The 15,770-nt window shown below is 65.2% G+C and overlaps 2 protein-coding genes across 5 annotated transcripts; both read right to left on the bottom strand.

The window, feature by feature from the left end:
- Positions 1-203: 203 nt before the first annotated feature.
- On the bottom strand, positions 204-6,661 carry LOC125318413. The gene is made up of 7 exons (XM_048289098.1): positions 6,473-6,661; positions 4,419-4,745; positions 3,346-3,609; positions 3,107-3,256; positions 1,878-1,969; positions 1,575-1,628; positions 204-334 (listed from the first exon to the last, which is right to left on the bottom strand). Exons 1-6 carry the CDS (start codon positions 6,546-6,548, stop codon positions 1,590-1,592), a joined length of 948 nt encoding a protein of 315 aa, XP_048145055.1. The 5' UTR covers positions 6,549-6,661; the 3' UTR covers positions 204-334; positions 1,575-1,589.
- Positions 6,662-7,499: 838 nt separating this feature from the next.
- Positions 7,500-15,770, bottom strand: LOC125318354 (SLAM family member 8-like). Of its 4 annotated transcripts, XR_007200328.1 has the most exons (9): positions 14,827-15,389; positions 12,138-12,230; positions 11,203-11,544; positions 10,327-10,632; positions 10,121-10,240; positions 9,072-9,163; positions 8,621-8,778; positions 8,175-8,434; positions 7,500-7,999 (listed from the first exon to the last, which is right to left on the bottom strand). XR_007200328.1 is itself a non-coding variant. In XM_048288972.1 (8 exons), exons 1-7 carry the CDS (start codon positions 14,897-14,899, stop codon positions 8,629-8,631), a joined length of 1,176 nt encoding a protein of 391 aa, XP_048144929.1. In that variant the 5' UTR covers positions 14,900-15,389; the 3' UTR covers positions 7,500-8,434; positions 8,621-8,628. The 4 variants fall into 4 exon arrangements, 3 of the variants coding, with proteins under 3 accessions (XP_048144929.1, XP_048144930.1, XP_048144931.1); XM_048288972.1 differs by having other exon boundaries at positions 7,500-8,434; XM_048288973.1 differs by lacking the exon at positions 12,138-12,230 and having other exon boundaries at positions 7,500-8,434; positions 14,827-15,384.

Raw genomic sequence — 15,770 nt, 5'->3', positions numbered from 1 at the left:
CCCAAAACATCCCCAAAACACCCCCAAAACCAGCCCTAAAACACCCCCCAAAACCGCCCTCAAAACAGTCCCAAAACACACTCGGAACACCCCAAAACAGCCCCCCCAAACACACCCCACCCAGCCCCAAAACATCCCAGAACCCACCCCAAACCCACCCCAAAACACCCCCCGGCTTTGACCCCAAATAAATCCAGCCCCGGTTTCACCATTCCCTGCTTTTTATTGGAGTCAGGAACGATCCTACAAAAAGTGGGATTGGGGAACACGAGGTGACATCCTGGGGGTGACACCAGTGTCCCTCACTCCGCAGTGGCCGCTCCTGTCCGGGGTCCTGAGGGGGGCAAAGCGGGGTGGGGACACTTTGGGGACACGGCTGGGGCTGGCAGGAGCCACCTGGGGCCCAGAGTGGGGTGGGGACACTTTGGGGACACGGCTGGGGCTGGCAGGGCCCGGCTGGAGCTCGGAGCGGGGTGGGGACACTTTGGGGACACGGCTGGGGCTGGCAGGAGCCACCTGGGGCCCAGAGTGGGGTGGGGACACTTTGGGGATACAGCTGGAGGTGGCAGGGCCCGGCTGGGGACACTTTGGGGACACGGCTGGGGCTGGCAGGACCCGGCTGGGGCTCGGAGCGGGGTGGGGACACTTTGGGGACACGGCTGGGGCTGGCAGGAGGCACCTGGGGCTCAGAGTGGGGTGGGGACACTTTGGGGACACGGCTGGAGGTGGCAGGAGGCACCTGGGGCTCGGAGCGGGGTGGGGACACTTTGGGGATACGGCTGGAGGTGGCAAGGCCCAGCTGGGGACACTTTGGGGACACGGCTGGGGCTGGCAGGAGCCACCTGGGGACACTTTGGGGACACGGTTGGGGCTGGCAGGAGCCACCTGGGGACACTTTGGGGACACGGCTGGGGCTGGCAGGAGCCACCTGGGGCTTGGAGCGGGGTGGGGACACTTTGGGGATACAGCTGGAGGTGGCAGGGCCCGGCTGGGGACACTTTGGGGACACGGCTGGGGCTGGCAGGACCCGGCTGGGGCTCGGAGCGGGGTGGGGACACTTTGGGGACACGGCTGGAGGTGGCAGGAGGCACCTGGGGTTCGGAGCGGGGTGGGGACACTTTGGGGATACGGCTGGAGGTGGCAGGAGGCACCTGGGGCTCGGAGCGGGGTGGGGACACTTTGGGGATACGGCTGGAGGTGGCAAGGCCCAGCTGGGGACACTTTGGGGATATGGCTGGAGGTGGCAAGGCCCAGGTGGGGACACTTTGGGGACATGGCTGGGGCTGGCAGGAGCCACCTGGGGCTTGGAGCGGGGTGGGGACACTTTGGGGACACGGCTGGGGCTGGCAGGAGCCACCTGGGGACACTTTGGGGACACGGTTGGGGCTGGCAGGAGCCACCTGGGGCTTGGAGCGGGGTGGGGACACTTTGGGGATACAGCTGGAGGTGGCAGGGCCCGGCTGGGGACACTTTGGGGACACGGCTGGGGCTGGCAGGACCCGGCTGGGGCTCGGAGCGGGGTGGGGACACTTTGGGGACACGGCTGGGGCTGGCAGGGCCCGGCTGGGACTCACCTGGAGCCGCCCAGCTCACGCCTGCAGCAGGCTGTAGATGGTTGTGGGGTTGTCCTGCAGTTTGGGGACACAAAAGAGGTCGTGTCCCCCCTCCTTTTCGGAGCCACCAGCCCTTGGGGACAACCGTGGGGGCCCTGGAAAAGGCCCCTCCCAGCCCAGGAAAACAGGAGGAGGTCGGAATTCCGGGGAGATGGGGATGGGGAAGGGACGGCACCCCTGGATCAGGGGACATCGGCGACACGGAGGGACTTCCAGAACCTGGGATTTGCTCCCAAAAGGAGCGGAATTCGTCCCAAAGCTCACCCGCTCCTGCGGTTCCCGCGGGATCCTCCTCTGGATTTGCGCGTACTCCACCTCTGGGGAGGGGTCCTGGCTGGGGCGGGGGGCGAGGGCGGCTGTCGGGGGAAGAGCAGGGATGGAGCCGCCCCGGAATCCCCAAATCCCCGAATCCTGCAGTTCCCGAGGTTGGGAAAGAGCTCCAGGATCCCCCAGTCCAAGCTGTGTCCGGTCCCCAGACCGATGTCCAGGGATCCCCCGGACACCTCCAGGGATCCCTCGGACACCTCCAGGGATCCCCCAGACACCGCCAGGGATCCCCTGGACACCGCCAGGGATCCCCCGGACACCTCCAGGAATCCCCCGGACACCTCCAGGGATCCCTCGGACACCTCCAGGGATCCCCCGGACACCTCCAGGGATCCCCCAGACACCGCCAGGGATCCCCTGGACACCACCAGGGATCCCCCGGACACCTCCAGGAATCCCCCGGACACCTCCAGGGATCCCTCGGACACCTCCAGGAATCCCCCGGACACCTCCAGGGATCCTCGGACACCTCCAGGGATCCCTCGGACACCTCCAGGGATCCCCCGGACACCTCCAGGGATCCCCCAGACACCGCCAGGGATCCCCCGGACACCTCCAGGAATCCCCCGGACACCTCCAGGGATCCCTCGGACACCTCCAGGGAGCCCCCGGACACCTCCAGGGATCCCCCGGACACCTCCAGGAATCCCCCGGACACCTCCAGGGATCCCTCGGACACCTCCAGGGAGCCCCCGGACACCTCCAGGGATCCCCCGGACACCTCCAGGAATCCCCCGGACACCTCCAGGGATCCCTCGGACACCTCCAGGGATCCCTCGGACACCTCCAGGGATTCCCCGGACACCTCCAGGGATCCCTCGGACACCTCCAGGGATCCCTTGGGCACCTCCAGGGAGCCCCCGGACACCTCCAGGGATTCCTCGGACACCTCCAGGGAGCCCTCGGACACCTCCAGGGATCCCTCGGACACCTCCAGGGATCCCTCGGGCACCTCCAGGGATCCCCCGGACACCTCCAGGGATCCCCCGGACACCTCCAGGGATCCCTCCAGGGATGGCCACTCCAACCCTCCCTGGGCAGCCCCTCCCAAGGCCTGGCCGCCCTTTCCAGGAGGGATTTTCCCAAACGAAGGGAAAAGTCGCCTCCCCCTTTCCCAGATCCCCTTTTCCCACCTCTTCCCCCTTTTCCCTTCTCCCTTTCCCCACCTCCGTCGGGGCCATCCCGAGCCGAGCCGTGCCCACTTCCCGCAGCCTTTTTCCTCCTTTTCCTCCTCCGGATCCAGGCGATTCCAGCCGCTCCCACGCCCAGGGCCACAAACCCCAGGCAGAACAGGACCCTCAGCCCGTCCCTGTCACCTGCAGGGGACACACAACCCTTGGTGGCCACCAGGACCCCGCTGCGGGCTCAGATGGAGTCCGGGGTGGGGGGGGGGGGGAGGTTTTACCCTGCGGGCGGCACAGAATTCCCGTGTGGATGGCGGCAGTCCGCCTCTGGATGTCATTCCCGGCCACGCAGGTGTAGCTGGAGCTGGAGGCGGTGGCAGGCAGGGACAGGCACAGGGTCTGGCTGTCCCCGCAGAGGTGTCCCCGTGGCTGCCAGGTGACCTCGGCACCGCTGCCCGCCGGCACCTGGCACCGCACGGTCAGGTTGCATTCCTGGGAGGTGAGGGCTCGCCGCTGGATTCGGATCTCGGGCTCCGACAGGGGCTCTGCCGGGGGTGCGAGCGCCGTGTCGGTCACACCCGAGCCGGCGACACCGCGGTGACACAGCGACGACAGCGGAGGGCGCAGGGAGGGACTCGCGGTTTGTCAGAAACGCCGGAAAATCCACGGCACAGACGCGGCTTCTGCTCCCCTTTTCCCAGCGCCCGCAAATCCCCGGTCCGGGAGTGTGGGATCGGCGGGGGTCCTAAACCCACCCCCGGCTCCGGGAGTGCGGGGTGGAGTGGGATGGACCTGCCGGGACCCTAAATCACCCCTGGGTCCGGAAATCCACCCCCGGGTCCAGGAGTGCGGGATCGGCTGGGGCCCTAAACCCACCCCCGGCTCTGGGAGTGTGGGATCGGCACAGGATGGACCTGCCGGGACCCTAAATCCATCCCCGGGGTCCTAAACGCACCCCCGGCTCTGGGAGTGTGGGATCGGCACGGGGTGGTCCCACCGCGGCCCTAAATCCATCCCCGGGGCCCTAAACCCACCCCCGGCTCTGAGAGTGTGGGATCGGCACAGGATGGACCTGCCGGGGCCCTAAATCACCCCTGGGTCCAGAAATCCACCCCCGGGTCCAGGAGTGCGGGATCGGCTGGGGCCCTAAACCCACCCCCGGCTCTGGGAGTGTGGGATCGGCACGGGATGGTCCCACCGGGGCCCTAAATCCATCCCCGGGGTCCTAAACCCACCCCCGGCTCTGAGAGTGTGGGATCGGCACGGGGTGGTCCCACCGCGGCCCTAAATCCATCCCTGGGCCCAGGAATGCGGGATCTCCTGGATCTGGGGGATCTGGACCTCCCGCACCCACCGTAGAGGGAGAGGTTGAAGGATTGATCCGCCACCAGCGCCGGGTACAGCTGAATCCGAGCTTGGTAGATCCCACAATCGCCCCTCTCCAGCACCTTGATCCTCAGCGCTGTCTCATTCATCTCCAACCTGTCCCCAAAACGGTCCCCGGGGTCGGGGCGGTGGAATTTACCGGCAGTGACCTCGGCCACGAGGATGGTGGCACCGGTGTCACCTCTAAAGGTCCACTCGAGCTTCTTCACGGTCCCGTTGTGGGACAAATCCAGAGAAAACACCACGGATTCCCCCAGGACGCTGCTCACCTGCCGGGGCTCGGTGGCCACAGCACCTGGGCACGACAGGGAGGCTCTGGAGGACGGAGACCCCCAGGACCCCCCACTCCCTCCCCCAGGACCCCCCCATTCCCCTTCCCCCCAGCCCACCCCAAATCCTCCCCCCGCCCCGAGGAGCCCCCCGTGGGCAGCTGCCCACCGGCGCTTTAGTCATGGGATGATTCATGGAAATCCCACATCCAGCCCCAATCCCGGCAGCGTTCCCGGCAGCCTGGGAGCACCCGCGGGGCTGGGAACACCCGCGGCACCGGGGGGATGTCACCCCCTGTCACCCCACACGTGATAGGGACGAACAGGGGACGCTTTCCGCATTGGGGCTGTGCCCAAATGGGGCTAAACCCGGGCAGGTTGAGGGTTAAACCTTCGGGAAACGTCCCCAAGGATCAGGTGCCACCCCCGGGGTCGGGGAAATGTCCCCCGCTGTCCCCCGCTGTCCCCCCACACGCGCCATCCCCACCACAGGGACCGGTCAGGGGCCGCTGTCCCCACCCAAACCCGGCCGGACCTTCGGGCCACGTCCCCAAGGACCCCCGAGGGCCGCTCCCTCCTCATTCCCGGGGGGGACAACGAGCCCCTCCCGCCCCTCTGAGCCCCCAGACCCCGCAGGGCGCCGGGGGCGGGGGGGGAGGTGACAAAGGGACAGCGAGGGGACGGCGCTCCCACGTTCGGTGCGCCCGGGGCCGGCCCCGCTCTCCCTCTCCGCAGCCGCTTTGGTTTGCAGGGGAGGAAGGCGAGGCGACAGCGACGGCGACAGCGATGAAACCGCAGCCCCCGGAGCGGCCCCGAGGCGGAGGCGAAGCCGCCATCCCCGCGCCGGGGGGCAGGGGACGCGTTCGGGGACCCCCAGCCACATCTCGGCGGCTCAGGAGCACCCGCGGCGCTCGCGGATTCGGTTAAAAAATGTCAGAATTTCAAATTTCACACCACCCCCCCCCCCCCCCCCTCCTGCGCGCGTTCCTGGAGCCCATCCAGGGTTTTTCCGAGCGTTTCGGGATGCAATTCCCGGCCCCCCGCCGAGGGTTTCGGGGAGGGAGCGGCCTTGGGCCTCCCTCTTCCACCTCCCGCCACGAATTTCGGTCTGGAGTTGTCCCAAATTTGCCAAAATTCCTTTTCCCTTTTCCAACGGCGGCTTGACCGAGCTGGGGGAGGGGGGGGGGGGGGGGGAGGGGAGAGGTCCCAGGGTACCCAAGGATCCCTGTTTTCCCCCAAAAACATCTCCTCTAATTCCCCTCCCAGCCCCATTTCCCAGCCCCGCGCTGCCGGCTCTGTCCCCAGCACCTCCGAGGCCCCTCAAAACTCGGGTTTTTTGCTAAAAACGGGAATCAGGAGGTTGGGAAAAGCTGAATCCCGCAGCGAATCCCAGTTTCTCACCCCAAAATCTCCTTTAATTCCCCCCCCACACACACACCATTTCCCACCCACACTCCCGGCTCTGTCCCCACCACCTCCAAAGCACCCAAAACTTGGGTTTTTTTTGCTAAAAGCGGGAGTCGGGAGGTTGGGAAAAGCCGAATCCCGTGGCGAATCCCTGCTTTTCCCCCCCAAATCCCCTTTACTTCCCCATTTCCCACCCAGGACCCAACCCCGCGCTGCCGCCTCTGTCCCCATCACCTCCGAGGCGCCCCAAAACTCGGGTTTTTTTCGCTAAAATCGGGGAGTCGGGCGGTTGGGAAAAGCCGGGATTCCCTGGCGGCTCGCCCGTCCCGTCGCATCCCTGACCCACCTGCCACGCCGAGGAGCAGGGCCACCAGCCGGGGGACAGGGCCGGGGACGCGCGGGTGGCCCGGGCGTGTCCCCATGTCCCCGGCGAGCGCGGAGCCCCGAGCGGAGCTCCAGGAAGGGAAGGCGAGCGCCCAGAGCGCGCCCGGAGCACCGCGAGCCACTCGGGGCGGGTGGCGACAATGCGGGGAGGGCCGGGGGGAGCCGGGGGGAGCCGGGGAGGGCCGGGGGGGGCTGTCCCTGCCGCTCCGGGGGCCGCTCGGAGGGCGAGTCCCAGAACGCCGGGGCCCAGCCCTGGTTTTCCAGCTGGGATAGGGGGCGGAAAAAGGGGAAAGGGAAGGGGAAAGGAAAGGGGGAAGGGGAGGAGGAAGGAGGCAGATGGTGCTCCGGGCTTGTGTCAAATAAGCGACAGCTGCGCTGGCCGCGGAGCAGGTGCCACCTTTGTACCCAAGGTGGGACACAGAGCGGGGGGGGCTGGCTGGGAGTTAAAGGAGGGGGGGGCCTGAGGGGCCGGGGGTGTCCTGGTTGGGGTCGGGGGTGTCCTGGTGGGGGTCGGGGGTGTCCTGGTGGGGGTCGGGGCTGTCCTGGTTGGGGTCCTGGAGCCGGGCTGGTGCTGGAGGCCGCCCTGGGGATGCGCCTCACGTGAAACGGGCGGTTCTGTGTCCCCGGCCCCGGGATGCGCCGATGGCCCGAACCTGGCACGGCCCGAACCTGGCGTGGCCCGAACCTGGCGTGGCCCGAACCTGGCGTGGCCCGAACCTGGGACACACCCGAGCGCACCCGAGCGCACACGAGCGCACACGAGCGCTCCCGAGCGCACACGAGCGCACACCCCGAGCGCACCCCGAGCGTACCCGAGTGCACACGAGCGCACCTGCGCACACCCCGAGCGCTCCCGAGCGCACCCCGAGCGCACACGAGCGTACCCGAACACCCCTTGCCCACCCCTCGCCCACCCCTCGCCCACCCCTTGCACACTCACCCCACTCACACCTGCCCGCCCCTCCCCCCCCGCCCCCGGCTCCTCCCGCTGACGTCACCAACATTTATTTGCTCGTTGTTCCGCCCGCGGGCGGGGGGTGCGGGACACACACGGGCGGTGTCGCGACAGTGCACGCCCCCCTCTGTCGCGACAGTGCGCGGGCGACACGTGCGACAGCGAGGGGAGGGGAGGGGGGGGTGCGCTCCGTGGTGGCGCCGGTCCCTTCTGTGTCCCCGCAGGTGCCACCCCAGGGCGGGGACACGGGGCGGACACGCCGGTGCCACCCCCGCCCCGCGTCCCCTCCCCACCCTGCGGCACCCCGGAGGGCTGGAGGGGGTCCCTGTGCCCCCCCAGGTGCCGTCTGTGCCCACGGGGGGCGCTCGCTGTGTCCCCGCCGGGCCAGGGGATGTCCCCGTGCCCTCGGCGGTGTCCCCGCCCCGGTGACAGCCGCGCCTGGCGGGCGAGTCCCGAATTTTCTCGCATCCCGGAGCATCCCAAAACTCGCGGGGAACACCCGGGGACCCACCCCAGTGCCACCCCCAGTGCCACCTCTGGCCGGGATCCCCCTCCCCAAAACAGTCTCGGGGGGCTTCAGGCAGGGAATTGGGGAGAAACCCGAGGATTTTGGGGTGGGGAATGGGGAAAAGTCCGTTCGGTTGTGGGGCCGAGAGCATCCCCACAGCCCAAAACCCGCGGGGACCGCGCAGGGACCCCCCAGTGCCACCTCTGGCCGGGATCCCCCTCCCCAAAGCAGTCTCGGGGGGCTTCAGGCAGGGAACTGGGGAGAAACCCGAGGATTTTGGGGTGGGAAGGGAGGGAAAAGTCCGTCCGGTGGTGGGGCCGAGGGGGCTCCGGTGCCGAGGGGGCTCCTCCCGCGGCCGGAGCCGGAATTGGGGCGCTGGATTTGGGATTCGGTTGGGGTTTGGCACACGACGCACTCTGACAGCCCTTCCAGGAGATCCCGGAGCTCCGGCGCTGCGGGGCCTGCGGGACAGAGACCCCGTTCTTGTCCCCAAAAAGGGAGGAGACCCCGGCGCCGGTGACTTTTGGGGGCAGCCCCCCACACCAGCCCTTAAATCCCCTTTTAGGGACAGCCCCCCCGCCCCCCCCCAGCCCTTTAACCCCGGCTCGTTTGGGGTCCCCCCAAGGTCCCTTTTTGGGGCCCCTCACCTGCGGCCCTATGTCACCTCCTCGGCCGTGTCCTCTGGGGGTCTCTGGCCCTGCTCGCCGCCCCCCGGGGGGGATTTTGGGGCTGCGGCCTCTTCTTTTTGGGGTTCTGCTTTTTGGGTCTCGCTGGGCTCCTGGGGGGCTTCGGGGGGGCTGGGACCCTGTGGGGACAAAATTTGGGGCGGGGGGGCCGCTGAGGGATGGGGCGAAACCCCAACCCTAAATCCTGTGGGGTGGCCGCGGGTGGGGCCCCCACGGTTTTTGGGGACCCTCCCGGTTTTTGGGGATCCCCGCGGTTTTTGGGGCGGCTTTTTGGGGACCCCTGCCGGTTTTTGGGGTCCCCCCCGGGTTCTGGGGACTCCCACCGTCTTTGGGGACTCCCACGGTTTTTGGGGATCCTCCCGGCTTTTGGGGACCCTCCCGCGGTTTTTGGGGACCCCCGGGGGGGCCCGACCTGGTCGTTGCCCTCGGGGGGGCTCCTGCAGACGATGTCGCTGTACTGGGGCTCCGCGGGGCTCTCCTCGGCCGGCACCGTGGGCGTGGCGGCTGCGGGGAAAATCCACGGAAAAGTGGGAAAATCCATGGGAAAAAACCCAGGGAGACGGTCACCTCAGCGCGGCGGGGGTGGCAGGGAAAATGGGGGAAAAAACGGGGGAAAACAGGAAAAATGGGGAAAATGGGAAAACAGGGAAAGGGGGGAAAGGGGAAAATGGGAAAACTGGGAAAGGGGGAAATCGGGAAAACTGGGAAAGGGGGAAAGGGGGAAATCGGGAAAACAGGGAAAATGGGAAAGTGGAAAAATGGGGAAACGTGAAAACTGGGAAATCGGGCAAACAGGGAAAGGGGGGAAAGGGGAAAATGGGAAAACTGGGAAAGGGGGGAAAGGGGGAAACGGGGAAATAGGAAATCGGGAAAACAGGGAAAATGGGGAAACGTGAAAACTGGGAAATCGGGCAAACAGGGAAATGGGGAAAGGGGGGAAACAGGGAAACAGGACAACGAGGAGATGAGAAAGCAGGAAAAACAGGGAAACGGGGAAACAGGGAAAGGGGGGAAACGGGGAAACGGGGAAATCGGGAAAACAGGGAAAATGGGAAAGTGGAAAAATGGGGAAACGTGAAAACTGGGAAATCGGGCAAACAGGGAAATGGGGAAAAGGGGGAAACAGGGAAACAGGACAACGAGGAGACAGGAAAGCGGGAAAAACAGGGAAATGGGGAAACAGGGAAAGGGGGGAAACGGGGAAATCGGGCAAACAGGGAAATGGGGGAAAGGGGAAAATGGGAAAACTGGGAAAGGGGGGAAACGGGGAAATAGGAAATCGGGAAAAGAGGGAAAATGGGAAAGTGGAAAAATGGGGAAACGGGGAAACGAGAAAAATGGGAAATCGGGCAAACAGGGAAACAGGACAACGAGGAGACGGGAAAGCGGGAAAACCAGGGAAACGGGGAACCAGGAAAAAAGGGGAAAACAGCCCCGCGGGGAATTCGGGCATCTCCGCACCTGGATCCGCCGCCTTGCCGCTGTTCATCCTCCAGCACCAGAAGGCTCCGCCCAGGCTCACGGCCACCAGGATGAGCGTGAGCACGATGTACCCCGACTTGGAGAAGGCCGACTGTCCCCCTGGCAGGCGGCAGAGGGTGGCACCGTGAGCCGCGCCAGCCCCTCGGGTGGCCCCCGGCCCCCGGGCGAGCTGCCCGGGCTCTCACCTCCGCCCTGGCACAGGGCCTGCAGGTCGAACAGGGCGACCTTGTGGTCGGCGGGGTTGCTGACGGTGCAGGCGTAGGTGACATTGGCGGCCGTGGGTGGCAGTGCCACTCGCAGGGTGGTGCCGTCGGGGGACAGCTGGTGGCGGTCGGTGCCCAGCTCGCCGGGGCTGCCCCAGGTGAGGCTGTCGCGCTTCCAGGTGACGTTGACGGCGCCTTTGCCGGCGCCCTGGCACTGCAGGGTGAGGTTGCACCACTCCACGGTGCTGGCCAGCAGCTGGCTGCGGGTCCGGGGGCTGGGCACCGACTCTGTCAGCGGGCACAGGGGTGATGCCACCCGGGTGCCACCCAGATGGCACCCTGATGGCACCCAGATGGCACCGTGACCCTTGAACCACCCCCGCTGGGGAGCTGGGCACCGACTCTGTCACCGGGCACAGGGCTTTGGCCACCTCGATGCCACCCCGGTGGCACCGCGACCCTCAGAGCACCCCCTCGGCAGAGCTTGGGGGGGTTATAATTACTCTAATGATGGGAATTTTTGCTCCGTGCCTCGGTTTCCCCACCTCAAAAGGGATGAAATTTCCTATTCGGGGCTTTTTGTTCACCCTCACCCCCCATTTTTGGCTCCGTGCCTCAGTTTCCCCGTCCCAAAAAAGGGATTAATTTTCACACCCGGGACTTTCTCTTCCCCCTCCAACCCCATCCTTGCTCCGTGCCTCAGTTTCCCCACCTGTAAAAGGACCCACTCTCATATTCAGAGCTCTTTAGTCCCCCCTCCAACCCCATTTTCCGCCCCGTGCCTCCGTTCCCCCACCCAAACCCGGATTTAATTCCCCCACTCGGGACTTTTCCCCCCTCTCCCACCCCCCCACGCACCGTAGACCGAAAGGTTGAAGGACTGATCATCCACCAGCGCCGGCTGCATCTTAATCCTGGCCCCAAAAACGCCGCTGTCGCCCCTCTGCAGGTCCCGGATCCTCAGCGCCGTCTCGTTGTACATCTCCAACCTCTTCCCGAAGCGATCCTTGGGATCGGGGCGGTCGAAGCCGCCGGGGCCGAACTCGGCCACCTGGATGGTGGCCCCGGTGCCACCGGAGAAGCTCCACTCGATCTCCTTGACCGTCTTGTTGGGGGGCAGAGCCGGCGACAGCAGCACGGACCCCCCCAGGACGCCGTTGACCTGGCGGGGTTGAGCCCGGGCTTGGCCGAAGAGCAGCTCTGCGACAGAAAAGTGTCACCGAGGGGTGGGGGACAGGCTGGGGACACGGGCGGGGGGCGGCGGGACCCTCGCGGGGACAGGCGGGGTGGAGAAGGAGCCTCCTCATAGCAGCGTTGCCTGGTTTTGGAGCGGTTTGCGAGCGGGGAATCCTCAAAAAAAACGGCGTTTTTGGGGGGGGGAAAATCGGCCAAAAAAAGGTGAATTATTTACGGGTCTCAAAAAAAGGAGAGGAAAAAAACGGCGGTTTTGGGGGGAAAATCAGCCAAAAAAGGTGAATTAACTACGGGTCTCAAAAAAAAAAGAGAGGGAAAAACGGCGGTTTTGGGGGGAAATCAGCCAAAAAAGGTGAATTATTTACGGGTTCAATGTGGGGCCTGCGAGCGTCGAGAAAAGAAAGGGAAAGAGCGGTTTTGGGGGAAAAATTGCTTAAAAAGGTGAAAACTAACAACGGGTTCAGATGTGGGGCTTGCGAGCCTCGAAAAAAGAGAAGGAACGGACAGCGGTTTTGGGGGGGAAAATCGGCCAAAAAGGTGAATTCTAACTACGGGTTCAGATTTGGGGTCGCGGCCCCATCTGAACTCGGGGCTCTCACCAGAACAACGCTCCAGGAGAGACTGGGTGGAATTCCCAGCCAGCATCTCCAAAACCTCATTGTCCGCCTCAAACCGCGCCTCCTGCAAGAGCCCTGCGGAAAACCGATAAGGGTTTAGGGCGGGGAGAGAGATAAGGGGTCGGGGTCGGGACGGAACCCCGAAATCCTGCGGGATGCGCGGGATTCCCGCCGGGATGCAGCTCCGGCTTCAGCCCAGCGACTCCTCCGGGCAGAAAGAGAAACATTTGGGGTTTTTCGGGCAGCGTTTCTGCAAAATTCCCGATGCCGGGAGCCGCTCGGGAGCTCCAGGCAGGGACAGAGTCCCAAAATCCTGTGGGATTGGTGATTCCCACTGGGATGGAGCCTCATCCAGCGGCTCCCAGGGGCAGCTCCGGCCCCTCCATCTGAGCCTCCCCCGCTGCGATTTGGGGTTTGGTGTTTTTAGGAGCAGCCCGAGCTCCCTGCGAAATTCCCGATGCCAGGAGCCGCTCGGGAGCTCCAGGCAGGGACGGAACCCCCAAAATCTCGGGATGGAGCCTCATCCCGCGGCTCCCAGGGGCAGCTCCAGCCCCTCCATCTGAGCCTCCCCCGCCACCGGGGTTGGAGTTGGGATCGGTTGTTTTTTTTGGGTTTTTTTTTTTTTTTTTCTTTTTTCCCTGGCATCTCCCTGGAAAAATTCCCGATGCCAGGAGCCGCTCGGCGCCGCCTCCCCCGCTCCTGGCAGCTCCCTCCTCCTCCCAAGCTGTCACCTGCGCCACCCGCGGCCCCCGCGCCCCCCCCACGCCCCTCCGCCACCGGGAACATCCCCCCCAACCCCCCCCTTCTCTCCCAATCCCACGCACGGCGCTGGAATTTTGGGATCGGCGGCTCCACCCGGGATGGGACGGCTCCTGCCGGCCTCGGGGACGCTCCCGGTGTCCCCTCCCTGCCGTCCTTGTGCCCGCGGGAGCTGCGGCCGGGGTTTAAAACCCCCCCGGGAGGAGCCGCCGCCTCTTTGCTCCTCTTCCTAAAGCGCTTCCAGCGTCTCCCGGAGGTTTTTTGGGAGCTCTGATCCCGCTTATCCCGGGCTTGGTTCCTGCTTTTCCAGCCCGATCTTAAAAGCCGAGGGAATTCTGAGCGCTCGCGGCGAAGTTTTTTTTTTGGGGGGGTTTAGGGGGGGGGGTGAAGCATCACCCGGCTGGAGGGGAGGATGCTGAGAGCAAAAAGGGGCTGGGGGAGGCTTCCCAAATCCCCTCGGGATCCTCCCGGAGCAGCTCGGGCAGCTCCTTTTCCTCATTTTCCCCGCTGGAATCTCCATCCATCCCTCCCCCGATGGGATCCATTCCCCCAATTGGGATCCATCCCCCTCCCGACGGAATCCATCCATCCCTCCCCCAATGGGATCCATCCCTCCCCGATGGGATCCATCCATCCCTCCCCGATGGGATCCATCCCTCCCTCCCCGATGGGATCCATCCCCTCTCCCGATGGGATCCATCCCCTCTCCCGATGGGATCCATCCCTCTCCCGATGGGATCCATCCCTCCCTCCCCGATGGGATCCATCCCTCTCCCGATGGGATCCATCCCTCCCTCCCCGATGGGATCCATCCCCTCTCCCGATGGGATCCATCCCTCTCCCGATGGGATCCATCTCTCCCTCCCCGATGGGATCCATCCCCTCTCCCGATGGGATCCATCCCTCTCCCGATGGGATCCATCCCTCGACCACCGCGTTTCCCCCCAGGAGCTGCAGCCCCCAAGGGCTCCCTCATCGTTCCCCGGGAGTTTTCCCACTTTTCCCACGCCGGGATTCGGGGCCGGGGGGGTTCGGGGCCGGGAGAGGCGCGGGGTTGCTGCCCAGGCCTCCCGTGCCCAGCGCCTCCCCGGCTCATCCTGTTTATCCCAGATTTTTTTTTTTTTTTTTTTTTTTTGGAACACGAGGCTCTCCCGCAGCCCCGAGAGCGCGGCAGGAGCCGGGGAGGGGAGGGAGAAGGAAAAGAAGGATCCATCCATGCTCCCGGCACTTGGATTAACCCATCCCGAGCCTCAAATCCCCCCCTAAAAACCCCCAAAAAACCCAACTCCAGGCTCGCTTTTAACCCCGAGTTTCTTCACCCTGAGCCTGGTTCTGCTTTTCCTCGTCCTCCCCCGCTCCCCACGCTCCGAGCTGGAATCGTTCGCATCCCAGAAAGCTGCTGGAGCGCTCCAAAACGTGGGAATTCGGGTTTTTCCCACCTTTCCGAGGCAGACTTTTTTTTTTGGGGGGGGGCATCACCTCGTGGGCACAGCCCCATCCCGCTCGCGAGGCCAAGGAATCATTAGGCAAATTAACCCCGCCGCCCCGTAATTAATCCGCCTGTCCGATTAGGCGCTTTCCTGGAGGAATCGGAGGGTTTTACGGGAATTATGGAATATTTGGGATTAGCACGCCGGGAATTAAGGGGATTCCTCGCTCCTGCTTTACGTAAGGAGCCGCTTCCCTTCCCGGGCGGATCCCGGGGGGCTCCGGGGCAAAAATCGCAGCCCCCCCCCAAAAAAAACAACCCCAAAACCGTGGGGGGGGGGGGGGGGGGAGGGATTCCAAACCCTCTGGATCCAGCATCCCAAACCCCAGCAGGGATCCGGGAGAGGCGGGATGGGGTCGCGCAGCCCCCCCCACCCCTAAATCCCAGGCGAGTCCCGCGGCTTCGGAGTCGCCCCTCACTCACCTGGGCCGAGCCCCAGCAGCGCCAGGAGCAGCGAGGGCAGCCGGGATTTGCTCCGGGGCAATTCCCGCTCCATGTTTTTTTTCCCCGGGAATCCGCTCAGCCTTGGAGCGAGAGGAGGAATCAGCGGCCGGAGGAGCGAGGAGAGGGAGGAAGGAGGAGCGACCACCCCGGCGCCGCGGCGAGCCGCGGGGTGCGGAGCATCGCGGGCTCAGCGGGATGCGCTTCCCATGGGCCAAAAAGCCGGGAATGGGGCTGGAGGGAAAGCCGGGAATGCCGGCAGTATGGCGGGGGCTGCCGGTGACCCCCGACCCTGCGGCATCAGCCGGGATCAGTGCCCGGATTAACGGCGGCGGCGCCGGGCACGGCCCTGCCAAAGCTCCCGCTGGCCTGGAAAAACGCCTGGAAAAGCAACTTCCCGGGATCCCAGAGCGCTTCCCAGCCCGGTCCTGGGGTGTTCCCACCCTTCCCGCGGGCAGGAAAGCGGCGCCTGAGGAGCTGCGGTGGATCAGGAAGGGTTGGGAAAAGCGGCGCCGGAGCTGCCAAAATTCCTCCCTCCGGATGCTCCCGCGGCGTTTTTTTCCATCCTTGGGAATGCGGGAAAAGCCCCCTCCCGAGCTCTCCCAGCCGGGATTTGGGAGTCGCGGATTTATTTGGGATTGAATTCCCGGTGGAAAATAGGGATTTTGGAGGGAAAGGGGGAAAAGAGGATCCGCGGCGGGGTTGGGGTCTCCGAAGCCGCACGGACAGCGGGAATTGGCATCCAAGGGGTTAATCCCAGCTTTTTTCCCTGGAGCAGCTTCCAGCGGGATTCCCAAAACGGGCAAGGAGCATCCAGGTGTCCCAAAAAGTCTTTTTTTTTTTTTTGGGGCAGCCAGGAGTTTTTGGGCGCCCCGAATCCCTTCAGGATCCCCCTTTTTCCCTCCTCCCATCCCGACCGAACTCCG

This window comes from Corvus hawaiiensis, chromosome 29, assembly GCF_020740725.1.
Source record: "Corvus hawaiiensis isolate bCorHaw1 chromosome 29, bCorHaw1.pri.cur, whole genome shotgun sequence".
NCBI lineage: Eukaryota > Metazoa > Chordata > Aves > Passeriformes > Corvidae > Corvus > Corvus hawaiiensis.
The sequence above is the reverse complement of the archived record's forward strand: the minus strand, read 5'-3'. Positions and strand labels throughout refer to the sequence as shown.